At 36.9% G+C, this 19452-nt stretch overlaps 2 protein-coding genes across 2 annotated transcripts in view; one reads left to right on the top strand and one right to left on the bottom strand.

The window, feature by feature from the left end:
• The window catches only part of LOC149828309 (protein argonaute 1A-like), a 30013-nt gene extending 15405 nt beyond the window's left edge, over positions 1-14608 (top strand). The window contains exons 3-24 of the mRNA XM_090018154.1: positions 7031-7180; positions 7582-7691; positions 8511-8617; positions 8806-8912; positions 9174-9309; positions 9423-9539; positions 9754-9861; positions 9942-10013; positions 10465-10584; positions 10688-10859; positions 10965-11086; positions 11212-11349; positions 11636-11778; positions 11860-11922; positions 12011-12074; positions 12165-12297; positions 12501-12574; positions 12654-12748; positions 12898-12929; positions 13596-13757; positions 13982-14198; positions 14590-14608. Of these exons, the coding sequence (XP_089874280.1) occupies positions 7031-7180; positions 7582-7691; positions 8511-8617; positions 8806-8912; positions 9174-9309; positions 9423-9539; positions 9754-9861; positions 9942-10013; positions 10465-10584; positions 10688-10859; positions 10965-11086; positions 11212-11349; positions 11636-11778; positions 11860-11922; positions 12011-12074; positions 12165-12297; positions 12501-12574; positions 12654-12748; positions 12898-12929; positions 13596-13757; positions 13982-14198; positions 14590-14608 (2461 nt within the window). The remainder of the gene's footprint in view (positions 1-7030; positions 7181-7581; positions 7692-8510; positions 8618-8805; positions 8913-9173; positions 9310-9422; positions 9540-9753; positions 9862-9941; positions 10014-10464; positions 10585-10687; positions 10860-10964; positions 11087-11211; positions 11350-11635; positions 11779-11859; positions 11923-12010; positions 12075-12164; positions 12298-12500; positions 12575-12653; positions 12749-12897; positions 12930-13595; positions 13758-13981; positions 14199-14589) is intronic.
• A 1218-nt stretch (positions 14609-15826) lies between these two features.
• Positions 15827-19234, bottom strand: LOC149828308 (CASP-like protein 4C1). Its single transcript, XM_090016816.1, has 3 exons — positions 18866-19234; positions 16562-16697; positions 15827-16466 (listed from the first exon to the last, which is right to left on the bottom strand). The coding sequence occupies exons 1-3, from the start codon at positions 19102-19104 to the stop codon at positions 16224-16226; spliced, it is 618 nt and encodes a 205-aa protein (XP_089872942.1). The 5' UTR covers positions 19105-19234; the 3' UTR covers positions 15827-16223.
• Between the last annotated feature and the right edge of the window lie 218 nt (positions 19235-19452).

Raw genomic sequence — 19452 nt, 5'->3', positions numbered from 1 at the left:
ATATATATATAAATATATATATATATATATATAAATATATATATATATATATATTATCTTCCTAAAATACCCTCAAGGGTATTCTTGTAATTTGTCATTTTATGCATATTCCAATTGGAATATGCATTGTAATATTTCCTTCAATTTTATGTTTTTTTATTTTTTAATTTTCGTTTTCATTCCATATTGGGGGCCTCCCAATAGAGACGTTGGGAGCCCCCAACGGTCACAAATGTGACCGTTGGGGGCTCTCCAACGTCTCCTTTGGGAGCCCCCAAGGTGGTCCCTTTTGTGCTTATAAATAGGGGCTTGCCCTCTTTGTATTCTTCACTTCTTGGAGGAGCTTATGATCCATTGTATAGGGTTTTTACCCTCTTCTACTTATTTCTTCAATAATATTCAACTTATGACTTTAAGTCATATTCACCCCTTTTATGAGTTTATGTATTAGCACATGATGTGCTTGTATTGTTCCCTTGAGTGGGTATATTTGCACTTAATGTGCATGTGTATGGGTTCATTATCGAACCTAAAGTATTCAAAGTCACTTTCTAACATGGTATCAGAGCTCGATTACGATGGGGTTGTCTCTTGGCGCAACGAAAAGCGTGGTGCTCAAGAAATGGTGAAGTATTCATTGTTCCTCTCTTTTTTAGAAGTTTTCGGTATGTATATCTTTTCTTAACATATTTTGCATTATGAAACTATTTTCTTGCACATTTAGTGTTTTTGATAAGTTGAATCATTTCCTTTCTCATTTCGCGTGTTCGTATATTTTAAAATATCTACTTTTAAATTTGGTAAACTTGTTTACTATTCAAATATATAATTCTTGGCTATATATTTATCGATTCCTCATCACATATAATAAGTAATTTATGTTGTTAAAATTGTTTTCAATTATGTGGGATTTATGATGTTTACATAAGTATTTCATGATTAACCTATAAATTAACTTTTAAATTATATATGATATCTTGATTAATGATCTTTGTTTAAAACTCTTTTCTCTCATATAAAGCCTAATTTGTTTTAAGTTCCGCTCTTGTTTATGGATTTTAGTGCATGTTTTTTTGAAAATCTTGATATAATTCTTGTATAAGAATCTCTCACATCTAAATCTTTGTTATGAACCCTAAGTAGTTCTTGTTAATGATAACTATTTATGAGAACTCCTAAAAGATATTTCAATGTTTTTGGTTTATTTAAAGGATTTTTGATAAATAGGTTGTTCGAACCATTGTAAAAGATTTTTTAAAAGGAATTTCCCATACTATATAGAATGCATAGTGTATCTATTGCATCCTTTGGTATAAAAGATTTCATTTATTTTTTTATTTTTCTTCTAATAATGCAACTTTATAAACGGATTTTGTATTTTTCACATAAGGTTTCAAAAACCTCTTGATTGTATCTCTAAGGATGCCTACATTGACCATAATATGGTCTTCTTTGCCTTAAATTAAATTAAAGCTTGAGAGACTCAAGCATTTGCATCTTTTATGAAATACATGCATTATTGCATGTTTGATATTATTACGCTTTTTTTCGTATTTTGTTCAAGTGTTGTGAGAGTGTCTTCATACACTTCTTTTATAAAGTATTCATGCTTGTATGCGTATTGACTATTCATAGACATTTTCTCATGGTACTATCTTTTCAATAAAGAGATGTTTTTATTGCCTTCTTTAGGGCTTATGTTTGTCTTTTTAATGGACTTGTAAGATTGTTTCTTTTATCATTCCGCAATATCTTGGTACATGTCATAAATTTGCACTTTTAAGATTATTACCATTTTACATCTTGGTATACGTATAATTGCAAATTATAAAGGGTTGATTTGTTTCTTGGATTATTCCAATTCCTTTCTCACACATGACATAGCTTAAATATTTCATGTTGTGTTTATTAAAGTTCTTTTTTGTATAATGATCATGATTGGACATAATTTCGTATATATGCAATATTATTGTTATATGGCATATTGTTGTGATTAATTTGGACCTTTGAATCGGCCCTCTTTGTAAAAATCACATATTTGGAAAATGTTTTCCCTAAGAGTTCATTGCCTTTTTATGGCATTTTATCCATCACATGTTATATGATGCATCAATCTTTTTCTTATGGCCTTATTATTATATTAGAGATGGTTGTTGAGGTGAGTTATGGGCACCTTGTGTTATGTCATTTTAGATTGTCCACTTGTCATATTATAGATGGTGATTGAGGTGAGTTATGGGCACCTTGGGACTCTAGAATGATTTGGTATATGATCTCTAATTATGAGTGTGTCACTCGTTTGTTTTTTGGCCATTGATTTTATGGATGCTCTTATTTATATATAAATGTGATGGATATATGATATTTGAAACCTTAAATGTTTTAAGGTATATTAAAATCAAGGTTTTGGGGATTATTACCCAACCTTTTATTGTTTATGAATCTTATGAGTGCATTTGCACATTTGTGTTTTGTGCTTTTATGCACAAGTATTCTTGGTGTGTGTATATTTACATATTTATTCCAAAACATTGTTGTTATGGGTATTCTTTTTATTGTTCTATTAATTCAAGGTTTTATTTATATGTTTGTCATTACAAGTTTTATTGCCTCAAAAGTCTTCTCCTTTTATAACTCTTATCTAAGTGTCATCATATGTAGACAAGAATTTTATTACACCTTCGTGTGTTGGTAGCCCTTTGTTGACTTTTGCTCTCTTGGTCTAGTAGTTGAACACACTTGTCTTGAGTGTTATTATATGTAGACAAGGCAAGTTGATTCACACCATGGTGTGTGATTTTAGCCTATGATGACATTTGTGTCATTGTTCTAGTCGCTGAGATGTATGCTCATGGTTGGCTTATTTCACTCATTTCAAGTGCCATTTTATGTAGACAAGAGATGTATTGTGTTTTTTAGCCCATGGATGGCTTAATACTCTTGTTCTAGTAGCTGAACATACTTGATTTTGAGTGTATTTTTACGTAGGCAAGAGATGCTTTTTGTCCATGTTGGCGTGTATTCTCTTGTTCTTGTTGTTGATGCACTCATTTCAAGTATTATTATATGTAGACAAGAGGTATTTTTACACACCTTTGTGTGTGTCATTTGGCCTTTAATGACATTTTATTTATATTCTTGATCTAGTAGCTTATACACTTGATTTACGAGTTTTTGGAGGACTAATGAGGTAGTTGCTTGTAGTGTATGAACTACTATTGAAAATTGCTAAATTTCATTCATAACTTGGGTTTTTAGATACAAGTGAATCATATCCATGATATGTTTTTTAAATCAAATTGATATTTTAGCATTTAATCTATATATGAAGTGCTTACAGTTTTTTGGCATCTTTTGTATTTGATATGCAAAATGAGTCTTTTGTCTCAAATGATATTCATTCTTGAATCTTGGGTGGATGCTTTAATATATTTAGTCAAATCATGCTTCTTATATATGACATTCTGTTTGACATAGATCTTCGCCCTAAAGATGTGAAAAACTCTATTGTTGATCTATGCGTGTTAAAATTATAAAGCCCCTTGAAGTTCATATTCATCATGCTTTTGAAACATTTGCATCCGTGTTCATTTTGACTAAAGTATGTTTGGAGCATGTTCATTAATAATTTTCTTTAAGTGTAAATTCATTTCATGATAGTATATGCATATGCTCATTATGGCCTTTTAAGACCCTCATTCAATAAAACATGTGTAGCTTATGCCTCTTCGTAGGCTTATTGTGGTGTCCCTTAGTGGACCTTTTTGTTATTCTCTATTATGGGGTTGTGTTTGTCCAATGTTGGACCTTATGAATGCATTATGCATTCTTGCAATTCGTTTCCGCTTACTCTTTAACATGATATTTGATTTTTGAAACTTTGGTTTTCTAAATTTTCTTTTCATGCTAAAGTAATTATCTTATTATGCATAAATTTTGCACCTTGTTAGGAATGTTTCTTTTGAGAAAAGTGCAAAGATATTTTTTACTTGTTCTTTGTTGTTATTCCACAAGATCTTGGAGATAGGACAAAGAGAAGTACCCTGGATGGTTCGGGAAATGTGTTCATCATTTGAAGACAATTGGAGGAAGGCATTTTCAAGATTCAATTGCATCCTTGCCGAAGCCTCTTTGAGTCTTGCCCTTTTTTCAATCTTTTCGTTTCCTCGCAAAGATTGAGGGGGGGTGTTAAAATATGTGTACTCGTACACATATATGTTGAAATATAATCCTTAAATATACATGTATATATTTATATATATATATAAAGATACGTATACATATATATATGTATATGTATCTCTATTTATATATATATATATATATATATATATATTATCTTCCTAAAATACCCTTAAGGGTATTCTTGTAATTTGTCATTTTACGCATATTCCAATTGGAATATGCATTGTAATATTTCCTTTAATTTTATGTTTTTTTATTTTTTAATTTTCGTTTTCATTCTACATTGGGGGCCTCCCAATAGAGACGTTGGGAGCCCCAAACGGTCACAAATGTGACCGTTGGGGGCTCTCCAACGTCTCCTTTGGGAGCCCCCAAGGTGGTCCCTTTTGTGCTTATAAATAGGGGCTTGCCCCCTTTGTATTCTTCACTCCTTGGAGGAGCTTATGCTCCATTGTATAGGGTTTTTACCCTCTTCTACTTATTTCTTCAATAATATTCAACTTATGACTTTAAGTCATATTTACCCCTTTTATGGGTTTATGTATTAGCACATGATGTGCTTGTGTTGTTCCCTTGAGTGAGTATATTCGCACTTAATGTGCATGTGTATGGGTTCATTATCGAACCTAAAGTATTCAAAGCCACTTGCTAACATCCTTTTCACGCCTACTTTCAAAAAATGGGGGGAACCGTTTCCCCCCTCATCCTCCCACGATCAAGTTCATGGGGGAGGAAGGGGGCGGCGGTTCCCCTTCCTCCCGTAACCACCCCACGACAGGGAAGGCATTACAGTTTTGTTATTTTTTAGTCGGCTATATTTCATTTTCTAAAGAATTTATTGTGAGATAATTGCTTTTCTATTTTATATTCTTGCATTTGTCTGTATTCTGCTGAGCTTCTTGAGTAGGAAATTCACATTGAAATCTGTTTATTTAGCTTTGTTTATTATAATAAATTGCAGCTTTTCTTTTTAAATTTCTTCTTTATGCTTTATTTTGTTCCTTGTTATTTATTTATGTTAAGCTCTTGTATCAGTTACATAGTCACAAATATCGGTATCAGCTATATCTCAGTGAGGCTCTTTCTCGCAAATATTATAGGCTTGGTGATAAATCTCGGAAAAATCTTGGGGCTTAAAATAATAAAAATAAAAAAATAACAAAACTAATTAAGAAAATATCATATTTAGATAATAAAATACATATATAATAAAAGAAATAAGTAAAAAATGCAAAATAAGGAAGTAAAACACATTTAAGATGTAGAAAATAAATGAAAACAATAACAATAATTGATAATATCACAATATTATCAAATTAACGATATTTTCAAAATATCACTATATTTTCAAAATATCACGACATTTTACCTATAATTCCGCTTGCTGAAAATACAACGATAATATTGAGATATTTTGAAAATATCCAATATCTATGACTATGATCCATTATGACAAATATCAATTTTTTTTTTTGCAAAAAATGCAAGAAATTGTATGGCTGATATAAATTGCAGAAATCAAGTTTTTTATTTCTATTTGACATTTTCCTTTGTAAAAATAACTAGAAGCTAGTTTTTTATTTTTTGTTTTTGGCCAAAAAATGCGAGAAAAATAAAAAAAGTTTGATTTATCACAGCAATTGGCTGCCAATATTTTCCAAAAAATCTTTTTGTCACTATGTTCATATTCATGATATTGTTCCTCCTGTGCCTCTTTGCTTCTTTTCTGATAGGAAATTAATTAGTATTATATTTGAATATGGATTTATGAGTTAATTAATTAATTTTCTATAGCGTTCTTTTCTCCCATGGTTCTCATTCTGGTTTTCTTTTTCTTCCGGGCAAGCTGGGGAATAACCCCTGTATGATTCAAAACTGAGCTAACCATTCAGCTATCTCATTCTATCCTTTCTCATTCTAGGTTTTCTATCTCTAGCTAACTTCTTGTTTTAGTTTGAGTGGAGGAATTTTAGTAATTTTTTATACCAACTTTTAATTGATAAATAGTTTAACAGCTTACTGCTACCCCTTTTTTCCTGGTAGCTACTTATTTATTGCTTTATACTTCAAATTTTAATTGATTTTTACACACACTATATATATGTATATATTTGTAGTGCTGAACCATCGTAACTTATGGTGTTTCGCATAAACTTACACAGATCTTATCTCCAAAGACAAAAACTAACCTTTTGGATCATGTTTAGCATACTCTGTTTACTATTTTCAAGTGTTAAAAAGTAAACCAACTCAGACACAATATTTTGTGCCATTTTTAAACCATCCTATTTTTGAATCTTATGGTGCATATGAAATAAACCATGATAAAAACATTTGTACGATTAGATCTAACATTTTTTTGGTTATCGATAGAAACACTAATATACCTTCGTATGATATCGTTGTTCAGAAATGCAATAATCTCTCTCTCTCTCTCTCTCTGCACACAAACTCTCTCAATCTGGCCTTAGATGTGTTCAGGATGATTCATCTATTAGAAAACATCCTTTGTATCATGTTGTTTTGATGCAAAATCTCTTTGTAATTTTGAAAATTTAGTGCTTGTGGGCCATTGATTTCAGAAGCTCTTGAAAAACATATTTACATTTCTATCAAGTAGAACATGCAGATCATATATTTAGGGTTTTATCTAAAAATGCACTTAAAAAATGTTAAACAATTGGTGATCTCTATTAGATAGTATGTACAGTCTACTGTAGCTTACACATACATCTGCCTTTCCATGTGTTTTGTATTTTTCATTGTGTTGTAAAATTCTTACATTTAACCTTTAATATAAATGACTACTTTGTAGTGATCTTATATATATGTTTTAACTTGTCAGGAGAGAAAGAGACTACAAAGTATCTTTAAAATTCGCTTCTACTTCTTATGTTCATCATCTGATGCAGTTTCTTAGTGGTCAGCAGCGAGATATGCCACAGGAGACAATTCAAGCACTTGATATCATCTTAAGAGCAACTCCTAGTGAAGTGTAATTATTTATTCCATCCATAGCAAAAATGGCTATTCTTAGTTGCCTTTGACATCTAGCTTCTTTCTGCAATAATAACTGCATAAACGAGACTATGGAAATGCTTATGCGTGCTTTGTTGCGATGCATTCATAGCATCTACTGTCATTTATTAAAGCTATGGTTTTTACTTGATGTTTATTTTTTTATTGCCATAAACATCATGTGTTGCCCATTGCAAGCTATTTGACATTATCTTCATATTTCAAATATGAACCCATGTTTTCTGATCTTTCAAATATGTATCTTAGGGCATGTTTGTTTTGAGCACAGGATTTTCAGCTGTGATAGTTTTGCCCTTGGGGAAGTGTTTCACGTGATGGTTGCACGCAACTTTTCTTGTTTAGCATAATATTGCACAGTTTTCTGGCTGTTGCTGAGCAGTTTTTGGATATTAAATTGATAGTATTTCGTCTGGAAGAGGAGAAGAAGTGCAAGACCCACTGTAGGTTTCTACGTTTTGCTCTCAAAGGTTTTTCTCGGTGCTTGCTAGGTGCTGTTCTGTAGAGTTTGCCTATTCTTTGCATGACGGAGTCTTTCATGGTTCTGGTTTACCATAGCATGTCATGGGCATCATCATCTTTTGTTGAAAAAACATGACATTTACAAAATTCTGTTTAGTTTTTATTGAATTTTGGAGTGATCTCGGTACTCATGCCCTGGATGATGTATAGTTGCCCAACTACATTTCCAAGTATGATCCTAATCCTGGAGAATTTCCACAATTTCTTTATTATTTCTCTCTTAGTTCTATTGGTGGCACACTACTCATGATGTCAGAGTGGTAGAGATTGCATTGGAGATGCTTTTTTTTACTGGTTACACATGTTGACATGGGCTTCACTTTTTGCATTATCATGAATCCGTCTGATGTATGAGTTGTTTGTGGTTTCTTGCACCTGGGACTTTTTCATGTCCAGATTTATTTCTATTTTTTTGGTCATGTTTCTCTGAAAAGGAGAACCTTAACATAATCTATTTCCAGGACAGCTACTTAAAATCTTAGCAGTTAGCAGAACACCAGATACGTTGTCTCTTAATCTGTTTTCAGAACAGCTGCTTAAAATCTTAGCAGTTAGTAGAACACTTGATTTTTTTTTTGTCTTGTATCTGCTTTTTGTGAAATAAAAATCAATTGAAGTGGAGGGTTCCTCAAAATCAAGGAGTTTTTCAACAATTGATCTTTGTTTATGTACTAGGGCCAAGAGAAGTCTGCCCATTTTGAAAATCTAAATATTCATGAGTTGTAGAGACCTTTAACTGTTTTCTTGCTACCTGTTCTTTCTTTCAGATTTAATGGCAACTCCCTTTTTTGAGGCAATTCCAGTGGTGGATTTTGTTCAAAATCTTGTACGTGTGGACACTTCAAGGCCATTATCCATTGACCATCATCGGAAGGTTTGATATCTCACTCCCTATTACCCCAAGGGAAGCTGTTAATGGTATTGGATCATTCCCTTTTATCATCTTAAACACATGAGACTTAATTGGTAATTATTAAAAGTTTAAGTTGTACAGGGAGGCTAAATTTGTAGAGAAATCTGTCTGTATGTACAATGTGCTTGTGCTAATCTTTTCTGTGGCAGATTAAGAAGGCTCTTACTAAGGTGAAAGTTGAAGTGACTTATGGGGAAATTCCACGTAGGCGATATTGCATTAAGGGATTAACACAAGAACGGACAAAGGAATTAAAGTGAGTCATGCTTAGTGTTTTTGGAACTTTTTTTGGCTTCGTTCTGTTTTTCACAGTTCAATAGGTGTATGATGGTTTCTAGTTACTTCTTTCTATCATGGTTGTTGTTGCTACTTCTCTTCCAATTCTTTTTTTCCTTCATTTCCTGATTGTCAGTTGTTGCATGTGTCATATTTTAATGCTGGCCAGCACAATATTTGGCCAAAAGATGTTAATTTGAAGCATTTGTGTGGAACTATTTCCTTTCAATTTTGCCTCTAGGTTTGTTGATGAACAAGGGAACACAAAAACTGTTGTGCAATACTTTAGAGAGAAGTATGGAAAGCACCTTCAGTTTACTGAGTGGCCTTCACTAGTCACTGAGAATGATAGAAGGCAAATCTGTCTACCAATGGAGGTCCTTATCTCTTTGCAGAATTGTTTTCAGCACATAGTGATAATTTCAGCAGTTAGTTTCCTTTTCTATGTGAACTAATGAGAACTGTATCTGGTTCATGTAAATGATGATAGACTTGTAAGATAGTTGAGGGACAGAGGTATACACAAAAACTAACTCAGAAGCAGGTCACAGCTATGCTCAGAGCAACATGTCAACGTCCCACTGATAGACAAAACAACATTTCAAAGGTTATTTGTCATGATTCCAGCTTTAGTTGAATCTGTTTTGATTGCAATGTTTGAAGCATCTCTTTCTTGCTTTGATGGTTTGTGTTTGTTGCTTGCTGATTAACTGCTTCTCAGTAGGCAGACTCTGGCCCTCGTGCTCATCTCAATTGGATTACTGAGATTCCACCTGTAAGAGCACTAGTCCTTCTTGCTGCTAACTCTTTAACATTTGCAGGTTGTTTCTTCAAATGAATATAACAATGACAAATATGTGAAGGAGTTCAGTATCAGTGTCTCTAATGCGCTTGCTACTTGTCCTGCTCGGGTCTTGCCAACTCCTTGTGTGAGTTGATCACATGTAATTTATGGTTTTGTTCATTCTTCTGTATAAGCTGTAAATTGGTTTAAATCTCCCACATGCAGTTAAAGTATCATGATTCTGGAAAAGACAAGGAGTGTGTTCCTAGTGTTGGACAGTGGAATATGATAGGAAAGGTGATTGTTCAGGACCTTGTCCTATTTGCATTTTTTTAGTCTATTGATTTTGCTTTTGTAATTAAGAGGAAGTATTGAACTTAATTTGTTATTTATTTCTGCTGTTGTCACTAAACATCATTAAGATTTCCTCTTTTAATTTTGGTATACTGTTGCAACGCCAAGTTAAATTTTGGCTTTGATGAGGTTGAAACATGTTAAGGCACTATTGACTTAGAAAATGTGTTTGTAGGCCACGTTAATTGATAGTTGGTCTACGTTGGCTCTGTTTTGCCTTTACTTGTTTCTCACCAGACTTGCTGGATTGTTAGGAGACTTGATTCAACTTGGGATGCTTGAAGCATCAAAGCTTTATATTGTGGTTTCTGTCCCTGTTCACAATTCAGTTTTCAGTTATTTGTTTTTCTTTTGCTTTGTCTTTTGAAGTTGCTTGCTAATGCATTGTGCACAGAAAATGGTAAATGGGGGTTCTGTTCAGCACTGGGCTTGTGTGAACTTCTCGCAAGTCGGCCAGGGGATGGCCCAAAAGTTTTGTCAGGAACTAGTTAAGATGTGCATAAACATTGGTATGGTACATTATCAGAGTTATTCTGGTTTACTTGTCATTGCAACAGTAGTTTCCTTTTTTTTTTTCCTCACATCGATACACTTTTTTTTCTATGCCATTTTTGTAGGATTTTGCAGTCAATCCTGTACTTCCTTTTCGTGGGCAACATCCTGCCACTGTGGTGAGGACACTCACGCAAATTCACAAGGAAGCAGATCAAATTCTGAGGAAAAATAACAAAGCTGGAATTCTTCAGTTATTGGTTGTAATTTTACCTGAAAGCAATTCCATCTTTTATGGTATGCACAGGCTTAGCATGTTTTTTCAAGGAAACTGTAAATAATATTTGAAACTAACCACCAAAATCAAATATTGAAGTTACGTGTATTCATCTATGGTTGCAGGAAAATTGAAACGATTATGTGAAACAGAATTAGATATTGTCTCCCAATGCTGCAAACCGAAGAATGTATCTAGGATTAGTAATCAGTACCTAGAAAATGTTGCTTTAAAGATCAATGTGAAGGTTTCTCAGATTGTTGTTATGTTCAATATTCTTTCAACACATTTGTTCTATTGCTGTTATGTGAGTAAAAGGTGAAGTATAATGAGTGCTGACATGTAATACTGTTCTGGTTACCTTGAAAAAAGGTTGGTGGAAGAAACACTGTTCTAGTTGATGCGTTGACTAGAAGCTTACCAATTGTTAGCGACACGCCAACCATAGTATTTGGTGCCGACGTGACACATCCTTCTCCTGGTGAAGATTCCAGTCCTTCAATTGCAGCGGTGAGAGCTCATTATATGTCTTGATTAAGTTTTAGAAGCAAAAGGATTTTGTTTTTCATGCATGCCTTCACACACTTCTCTGTTTCAATGTGAGCTTGCAAACATTTCCTTTTAACTGATATAGTAGGCAAGTTGTTCTGTTTCAATGTGAGCTTGCAAACATTTCCTTTTAACTGATATAGTAGGCAAGTTGTGATTGCCCTCTTTTGATGTAAATATCTTCATCAATATGTTTGGCCAACACATTGTGATGGAGTAATGTGCTCACAGTAGACATGTTTTTTAGGTAGTTGCTTCCCAGGATTGGCCACAGATTTCAAAATATTGTGGTTTGGTGGCTGCACAAACTCATCGAAGAGAAATAATTGAAGATCTTTACAAAGAATGGGTTGACCCTGCCAAAGGGAAGGTGGTTGGAAGCATGATAAGGTAGCTCTTTTGCACTTCAAATTACCTTGCCCAGGAGTTTAAGCTCTTGCATTTTTCTTAGTAGTTGGAGTTGTGTGTCAGGGAACTCTTAGTTTCATTCCGGAGAGAAACAGGGCTGAAGCCAGCTAGGATCCTATTCTACAGGTAATTAAATGTATTTAGAGAGCAAACAGAAGACTATTGCTTTACATTAGTGCGTAGTGCTTATTTGTTTTGCTTGAGAATTTGGTAGAGATGGTGTCAGTGAAGGGCAATTTGCTGAAGTCCTTCTTGAAGAAATGCAAGCAATTCGGAAGGTGATTCTCTCTACTTTTCCTTTGTTGTAATTTTTTCCAGTTAATATGCATGGTCTAACAGCTATCAATATGAAACTTCAATCTTTACAGGCCTGTGCTTCTCTGGAGGAGGGATACATGCCTCGTGTAACATTTGTGGTTGTTCAGAAGCGTCACCGCACACGCTTGTTCCCTGCGAATAGGGGCCCTGACTGGACTGATAGAAGTGGGAACATTCTACCAGGTGACTTACTTAGAGTTCCGAGGCATGGTTGTGTCCTCTAGTGGCACTTAATGCTCAGGTTGTTTGTCATTCCGCATCTAGTTTGTGCAACTTAAACATTGGACTGGTCTTATCCAGTCAATTCTGCTTGACTTTCATCTCACAATGGCTTAAATCGAATGCATAATCCATCAAGATGTTGACATAGACTAGTTTTTCTTCAGGAACTGTTGTCGATTCTCAGATTTATCACCCAACTGAATTTGATTTCTACTTGTGCAGTCATGCTGGCATTCAGGTGAAAATAGCTGTATTTCTTGTGATATGTTCTATTTCATTATCCACACCTTTCTGATTTCCTGCATGTTGTCACTCAGGGAACAAGTCGTCCTGCTCATTATCACGTTCTCTTTGACGAGAATGGGTTTTCTGCTGATAAACTACAATTGCTAACAAACAACTTGTGTTACACGTATGTGTTACTAGATCAACACTAATCATGCAATTCATTGCCGTCAGTTCCATTGTCGACAAAGCTATGCATTCATCATCCAATTTTTTATTGCTACCAACATCATAATTGCTTAGTGAAAATTTTGTTCTTTTTGTTGACATTTTCAGGTTTGCTCGGTGCACAAGATCGGTTTCTATAGGTTTGTACTTTGCTTATATGGTTTAGGTGATTTTACATTTTAAAGCGTAGACTTCTAGTTAACAAATTTGACAGTCTTTTATCAAATCTATTCTATGTAGGCCCTACCTCAGATTGTTCTTTGTCCAATCTTTCCTCGGCTGGTCGTTTCCATATATTCTCTCTCTCTTTCTCTCTCTCTCTCTCTCTCTCTCTCTCTCTCTCACACACACACACACACACACACACACACACTCAGACACACAGACAGAGACGCACTCAGGGGGCAATTGCAGTTTTAAAGGCTCTATTGATTTGTTGGAATGTTAACTGGTCTTACATGGGATCAATCAAGGGCGTTGAAGAGGCTTGAGGAATTTGGGCAATTGATAGATGAATGGGGTTCAAGGTGGTGCTCTTCAATACCTTCGGTTCTTTTTTGTGAAAAACCAACAGGTCAAATCCTTCCACAATGCCCTCCCAAATAAGGCATCCGGAGGATTTGATCCATTTCCCTCCCTGATGCCCCAAGTCCTTCCGATACCCATCTCCCAAAAGCCCTCAGCGTTTAAGCTGGCATGATTCTTTTGTGGTAGATTCACAGAGGATTTTTTACCAAATGTGTTAGGCAAGCTTCATCTTAGACCGATTCAGTGCTTGATTGATTCTGTTTTTATCTTTGCTGCAGTTCCTCCAGCTTACTATGCACACCTGATTGCTTTCCGAGCACGTTACTACTTGGATGCTGATTCAACTGACAGTTCAAGTGATGATTCTGCAAGAGGAGGGAGTCATTTTAAACGTCTACCCCCTCTCAAGGATAATGTGAAGAGGGTTATGTTCTACTGCTGTGAGAGAGAGAGAGAGAGTAATTTTTGGAGAGTGGCTTGGCTGAATCTTTCACCACACTTCAAACTCCAGGAGGGCTATTCCTCAGCTTGCGACTCGGATAAATCAGAAAAGGAGAAGTTAGATGGTAGCTTTTTATTTTTTTTGAAAGGCAAGCTGGGGTTAGGCAGACCCCTACTAGTTATACAACTATACCATTGTGTTTTAAACCTGCAACGTCCCAAGACAAGGTGACGTGCCCTAGAGCTGGTGGCTCTCTACGGTGGAGAGATGCATCTGGGGTGCTGATGGTATTGGTGTCCGCTACTGGCTGCCTTCTGCTGATAGTTTTCTACAAGGGCCCTTTTAAGCAAACTGGTTCCACTCATTCCCTATGTCTTCCCAATCTTCGTGTCCCTCAGGATTTCATTGATGCAAGTTCTGATCCAATTGGACTGCACAGGTGTGATCTACATCATTCATTTAGTAAAGATAAACATTTAAATAGCCAAAATTTAACTTGTGCAGGATGTTTTGGTGTTTAAAAATTCAATGGTTAATAAACACAAATTTGTGATTTTATTTTTTCTTTGAAAAAAAAAATACGATCCAAGGGTGCGATTTTTAATACATTGGCCGTGCTGAAACCAAACATAGGGTCAAATTTGATAAAAAAAAAAATAAGTTGCAGCATAAGATTTAAGAGGGGTATGAAGATGGTGGATGGCATAGGGGATGAGTGGAACCCAACTCCCTTTCAATAGGCCCTTTTCACTAATCTTTTCACATAAGGTAAAGCATATAAAAACATAGTGTTATATGCTTTTTTATTTATTTTTTATCTGATTTTCTAGATACATTTATCATCATTAATTTACAAAACATGCTTTGGATGAAATTGTTTTGATAAAAACTCGAAGCTTTTAATTTAGTGCAATATGTCCGTCGTTCGGTCAGATTCTTTTAAAAACTTAACATGTTCTCTACTAAATAAATTATGTATGGTGTGATTTTTGCTCAACATATAGGATAACATCAAAATGATGATATAGTCCATGAGTCCATATTCAAATTAAAGATCACAGAATTCGGTGTCTCAATCATAATTACTGGAAATTATAAAATTTAGGAAGCTCCCTTTGGAATTAATAAGCTATTTGCTTTTTTCAGGATTCTGAATTACATATATAAAAGTAAACCTCCGTAATATTGAAAATGTTTTTTCTTATGTTAAAAGGGTATCTTGAAATTTATGTTTTGATAAAGAGGCCTACATAATAATTTTGATAAAATACTGAAAATTCATATCGAGCATTCTATAGACCCGGAGCATTCATATCAATGTTTCTTACTCGCTTTACCTTATGTTTCTTAACCTCATGATTACACATCTAAGCATTTTTTTTTATGATGAGAAACCCTCACCGAAGGGAGGGAAACCCGGGGTGGGGACCCTACGTTCATGCTGCCTTATGTAGCTCACCTTTGAAAGCTACGGACACACCCGTGTGCCAGTGGGGTTTGATCTGGCGCCTTCATCTCAGGACCCTCAACCACCCCGCTGGCCATGTGGGAAACACTAGATTCTGGTTCACATTTTGTTGTCTTCCATCAAGTCTTTCCGTGAGCGTACTTGGACCGGGCCTTGGCTGTCTAGTGGGCAGTTGGGGTTTGGTTCCCATGGGTGCTATCCCCCTTGTGCAAGCCGAAGCACAAGTGGGTTGAGGGTCCTAGCCCTGGCGTCCTAAACCGCTGGGATGGCGACAAAGTGTCCAGTCCCGGCCTCCGATTTCCCCAGGTAAAATATGGGAAAAAAACTCACACCTGCTTACTTGACTAACTAAACCAGTGGTGGATTGGTACTTGGGTCTAGGAATTCTTAGGTTGCTTATTTTTGTTGTTCTGAATCAAATTCATAAGCACCCTGTGTCACGTATCACGTACTCAAATTTATTGAATGGGAATCACCTGTCGGAAAGGAAATCCATGGTTCAAAATGGTCAGCCCAATTCACTCAAACTCATTTCCACAATCTACACACAAGGTTGAATCACAAGCTAAATCCAGGAATGGAAATGCACACAAGCAGTCCAAACAAAACATCATTCATCACCAATGCCCACGAAGCACAATAAAATGTCAAACAAGAAGAGGTTCAAAATTTCACATCCTCCAAGAAGGGAAGTACATAGCCATATTTTTTTTTTTTTTTTGAATTTATGACTTGAAGAAACTGCACCTACACCAAGACCTGGTCGTGCTGGCTCAGCCTGCCATACCTATAGTTGTCATGCCCTTTGCATAAAACTCCAAGGCTAGAACCCCTGCCCCTGGAGCCTATGCTACTCATTGGCTTGGGCAGAGGGGTGACACCCATGGGAATCAAACCTTGACTGCCAGTCTTGCAGCCAAGGCTCCACCCCACTAAGCCAACCCACCTTGGGGCTTACATAGGCATAGTTTCTTTCTGTGTTTTTACAATTCCTTGTTACACATGAAACCGGGAACCGGTTGTAACAAAGCACGCAACCCGGAAGCCGGACAGCACGGCGGACACAGCCAGGAACAGGGACGCCGCAAAGCCGAGGGCGATGGAGATGTAGGATTGGACGCAGAAGGTGTTTGAGCCTCTGCACGGTGCATCCAAGCCGGCGCACAGCCGGCCGGCCCCCAAGTTCTGTGTAAGTGTTATTGCAGAGGAGTTTGCGGAAAAAAGCAGGTAAGCAAAAGCCTGGAGGGTGGGGAATCCTTGTAAGCTCAGAAACTATTTCCAATCTAGAATGAATGGAAAAAAAAAAAACTAGATCTTAAGAGTTCTTGTTTTACCTGATCATGAGTGAAGTCGAACCACAATTGAATCGTTTCGGGCACGATGGTGTCCCCGTTAAGGATCTCCCAGAGTGCAGCGCCCATCTCAAAGAAAGAGTAGACTCCAACTATTGCATTTACAGCCACCAAGTATCTGTAATGGTGATCAAACTGATAAGCATTACAGGAAGTGTAACTATGTTGTCACTGATCCTTTAGGTCGAATGAGATATTTGGATGGTTAGGTCGCATTATCATAACTAAGGGGTCTCGGGTTCGAATCCCATGGGGTCATCCCTAAGCTATAAAGGAAAAAAGGCACAACCGCCCCTAATGATATGAGGAAGGAGTTGCCATTTGTATAAGAGTGTCAAAGTATACGGTTTGGTTCAGATTGAGGTGTAACCAGACCCAAACCTGATTTGAGATAGTACCAGGTCCAGACTTGAGTCTAATCGGACCCACCATAAGAAAAATCATACCCGGATACTATAAGGATTACATAAACCAGACACGAACGATAAAATAATAATTTTTTTTATCATATTTACATTGAAACATTGCAGATCTTAATCAGAACTTGGGTCGAGCCCGGGTCTGGTATGAAACTTTACAAACCATCCCCAGCTCCATATATTAATATACCCTTCAGGTCCGACCCAAACTCTAATTGGGCCTTCTTATTTATCACCAAACCCTGACCCTATAGGGTTTGGGTCAAACCCACCCCTACATTTGTAGTCTTTTAACACCCATCAAGGTTGATCATAGTGTCTCAAATCTCATTCTAGGGTTTCTTCTTACAAAGGCCGTTTGATTGCTTGTAAAAAGTAGTCAAAATAGATAAACTTGTCTAGAAAAAAAGAAAAGAAAAGAGCTCACACCTTTCTAAAGCTTTCTCAAACACCTGATTAGGGATGGCGGGGGCCGGGGCGGGGTACAAGGTCTCTACCCCCACCCCATTTCAAAATCCTGCCCTCCATCACACCGTTTTGATTTTAACCTCCATCCCTGTTTCATGTCCTCCATCCCCCGTCCAAACGAGGCGGGGCGGGGCGGGTCTATGTTTCCCCTCGGTCCAATGTCATCCCTAAAGAAGGATTGGGGATGGGACAGGGAGGGGCAAGACGGGGATCGGGATGGGGCAGGGCAGGAGAAAGGGTAAGTCCATCCCCGCACGGGTTTTGATTTTAACCTTCATCCCCCCTTCCATCTCCGTTTCATGTCCTCCATCCCTGGTCCAAACAGGCGGAGGTGGGGCTCAGCCCGTTTCCCAGGTCAACTGCCACCCCTGATAAAACTATCCTAGAAAAATGTGTCTTTTTTAAGACAAGTTTTTCAACAAAAACGGTCTGACCTCATGGGCTCTGACACTTTTTTTTTTCCAAATAAATTATCTGTGGAGAAAAATGTCAGAGTGACAACTTTCACCTTTAGAATTTGTGGAGAAAACAGCCAGATGAGAACAATATTTTTGATATAGAATCTCAAATCCTTGGATTTCTAATTTCATGACTAAGGGATCTGCTTGGGCCCCATGGTAAATATGACCCTTGGATTTCTATTTTCAACCATATCCCATTATATTAAGATTTTATGATGCAAATTGTCAAAAAACAAAAACATATAGATCAGATATGGATTAATTTAATTGGATATGAAATATAACCATATCCATACCCGCTTATCTGGAAAGAATGTGGATGAAGAACGGCCTGAGGCAAACCCATATCCAACCCATATGTAATAATTTAATTGGAACGAATTTATTACGGGACATTAAAAAATCGATACAATCTTAAATAATATGATATTTTCAAAATAAAGCCTAATATATACTTAAAATCTCAATATAACGACATTTTCTCGAGATTTTTTTTAGAAAACCATTTTTTTTATTTATTGCGAGATTTTCCTTTGCCACGAAAATCCCAATAATGAGATGTGTGGCTACGCTCAAAACCACAACTCGTCCCTCTCTCCGGGACGTCCTAGTCTTTTAATAGATTAACAGGGACTCATACGCCATTTCCAAAAGGTACTAATCAGTGAGATCTCGAACCTCACTCAGGGGCCACTTGGTCACGCCGACAGACTTACAGGGACCCATAAGTCATATCCCCAAATAACCAGAGAGAGACCATCTAGCCCCTCACTCGGGGACCTCCTGGGTCATTCCACAGATTTACAGGGACGTGGAAGTCATTCTTTAGAGAGAGCTCATCTCTCACTCGGGGACCTTCTGGTCATCCCACAATTTTTCAGGGACATGGAATTCTCTCTCAGAGAGAGAGAGAGAGAGAGAGAGAGAGAGAGAGGAACCTGAAGGCGTCGTAGTCGAACCAGCGGGAGGAGTGGGTGTTCATGACCATGAAGACGGTGGAGGCGATGAGGAAACAGAAGGTAACCACCCGGCAGCCCAGCACAATCCTGTTGAATCGACGCAGCTTCTGCAGCGACGCCGTCGAGTAGTTGAATCCCTGAACCCCAAACCCTCCTCTCCTCCCTTCTTCTCTGCTCCCCTGCGCCTCGCCGTTCCTCAGGATCTCCGGCGACCGCATCCTCGTCGTCGTCGTCTTCTGCTGAAGAGGAGGCGATAAGGACAGATGGGGGGAACCATAAAAAGAATACGAGGAAGAAGAAGAAGGAAAGAATTGGGGGAGGGGGAATAGGAAGAGAATACAAGAGGGTGGGTTCGTTCTGGTGAGCGTCTTTATGAGGGCGGCATTCAGATCACGGGATTCGACACCCAAAGGCGTCCACAAGAGAGAGAGAGTAAAGGGGAGGAGGGAAAGGGAAAGCAAACGTGAAACCTCTCAAAGAAAACCAAAAGAAAAGAAGAAAGTTAGAGAGAGAGAGAGAGTTAAATTTACTTATTTTTTCCCGCCTCTTTTTATATTACCTGATGG

This window comes from Nuphar pumila, chromosome 9 (genome assembly GCF_984573655.1).
Source record: "Nuphar pumila chromosome 9, dmNupPumi1.hap1.1, whole genome shotgun sequence".
Classification (NCBI taxonomy): domain Eukaryota; kingdom Viridiplantae; phylum Streptophyta; class Magnoliopsida; order Nymphaeales; family Nymphaeaceae; genus Nuphar; species Nuphar pumila.
The sequence above is the reverse complement of the archived record's forward strand: the minus strand, read 5'-3'. Positions and strand labels throughout refer to the sequence as shown.

Excerpts from the sequence above, each read along its gene's own strand:
- LOC149828308 (XM_090016816.1), bottom strand. The coding sequence starts at position 19,104 with ATGCGGTCGCCGGAGATCCTGAGGAACGGCGAGGCGCAGGGGAGCAGA. Across the intron at positions 16,698-18,865 it reads TTCGACTACGACGCCTTCAG|ATACTTGGTGGCTGTAAATG; the intron begins GTTCCTCTCTCT and ends TCACCATTACAG. Across the intron at positions 16,467-16,561 it reads TCGACTTCACTCATGATCAG|GCTTTTGCTTACCTGCTTTT; the intron begins GTAAAACAAGAA and ends CCCACCCTCCAG.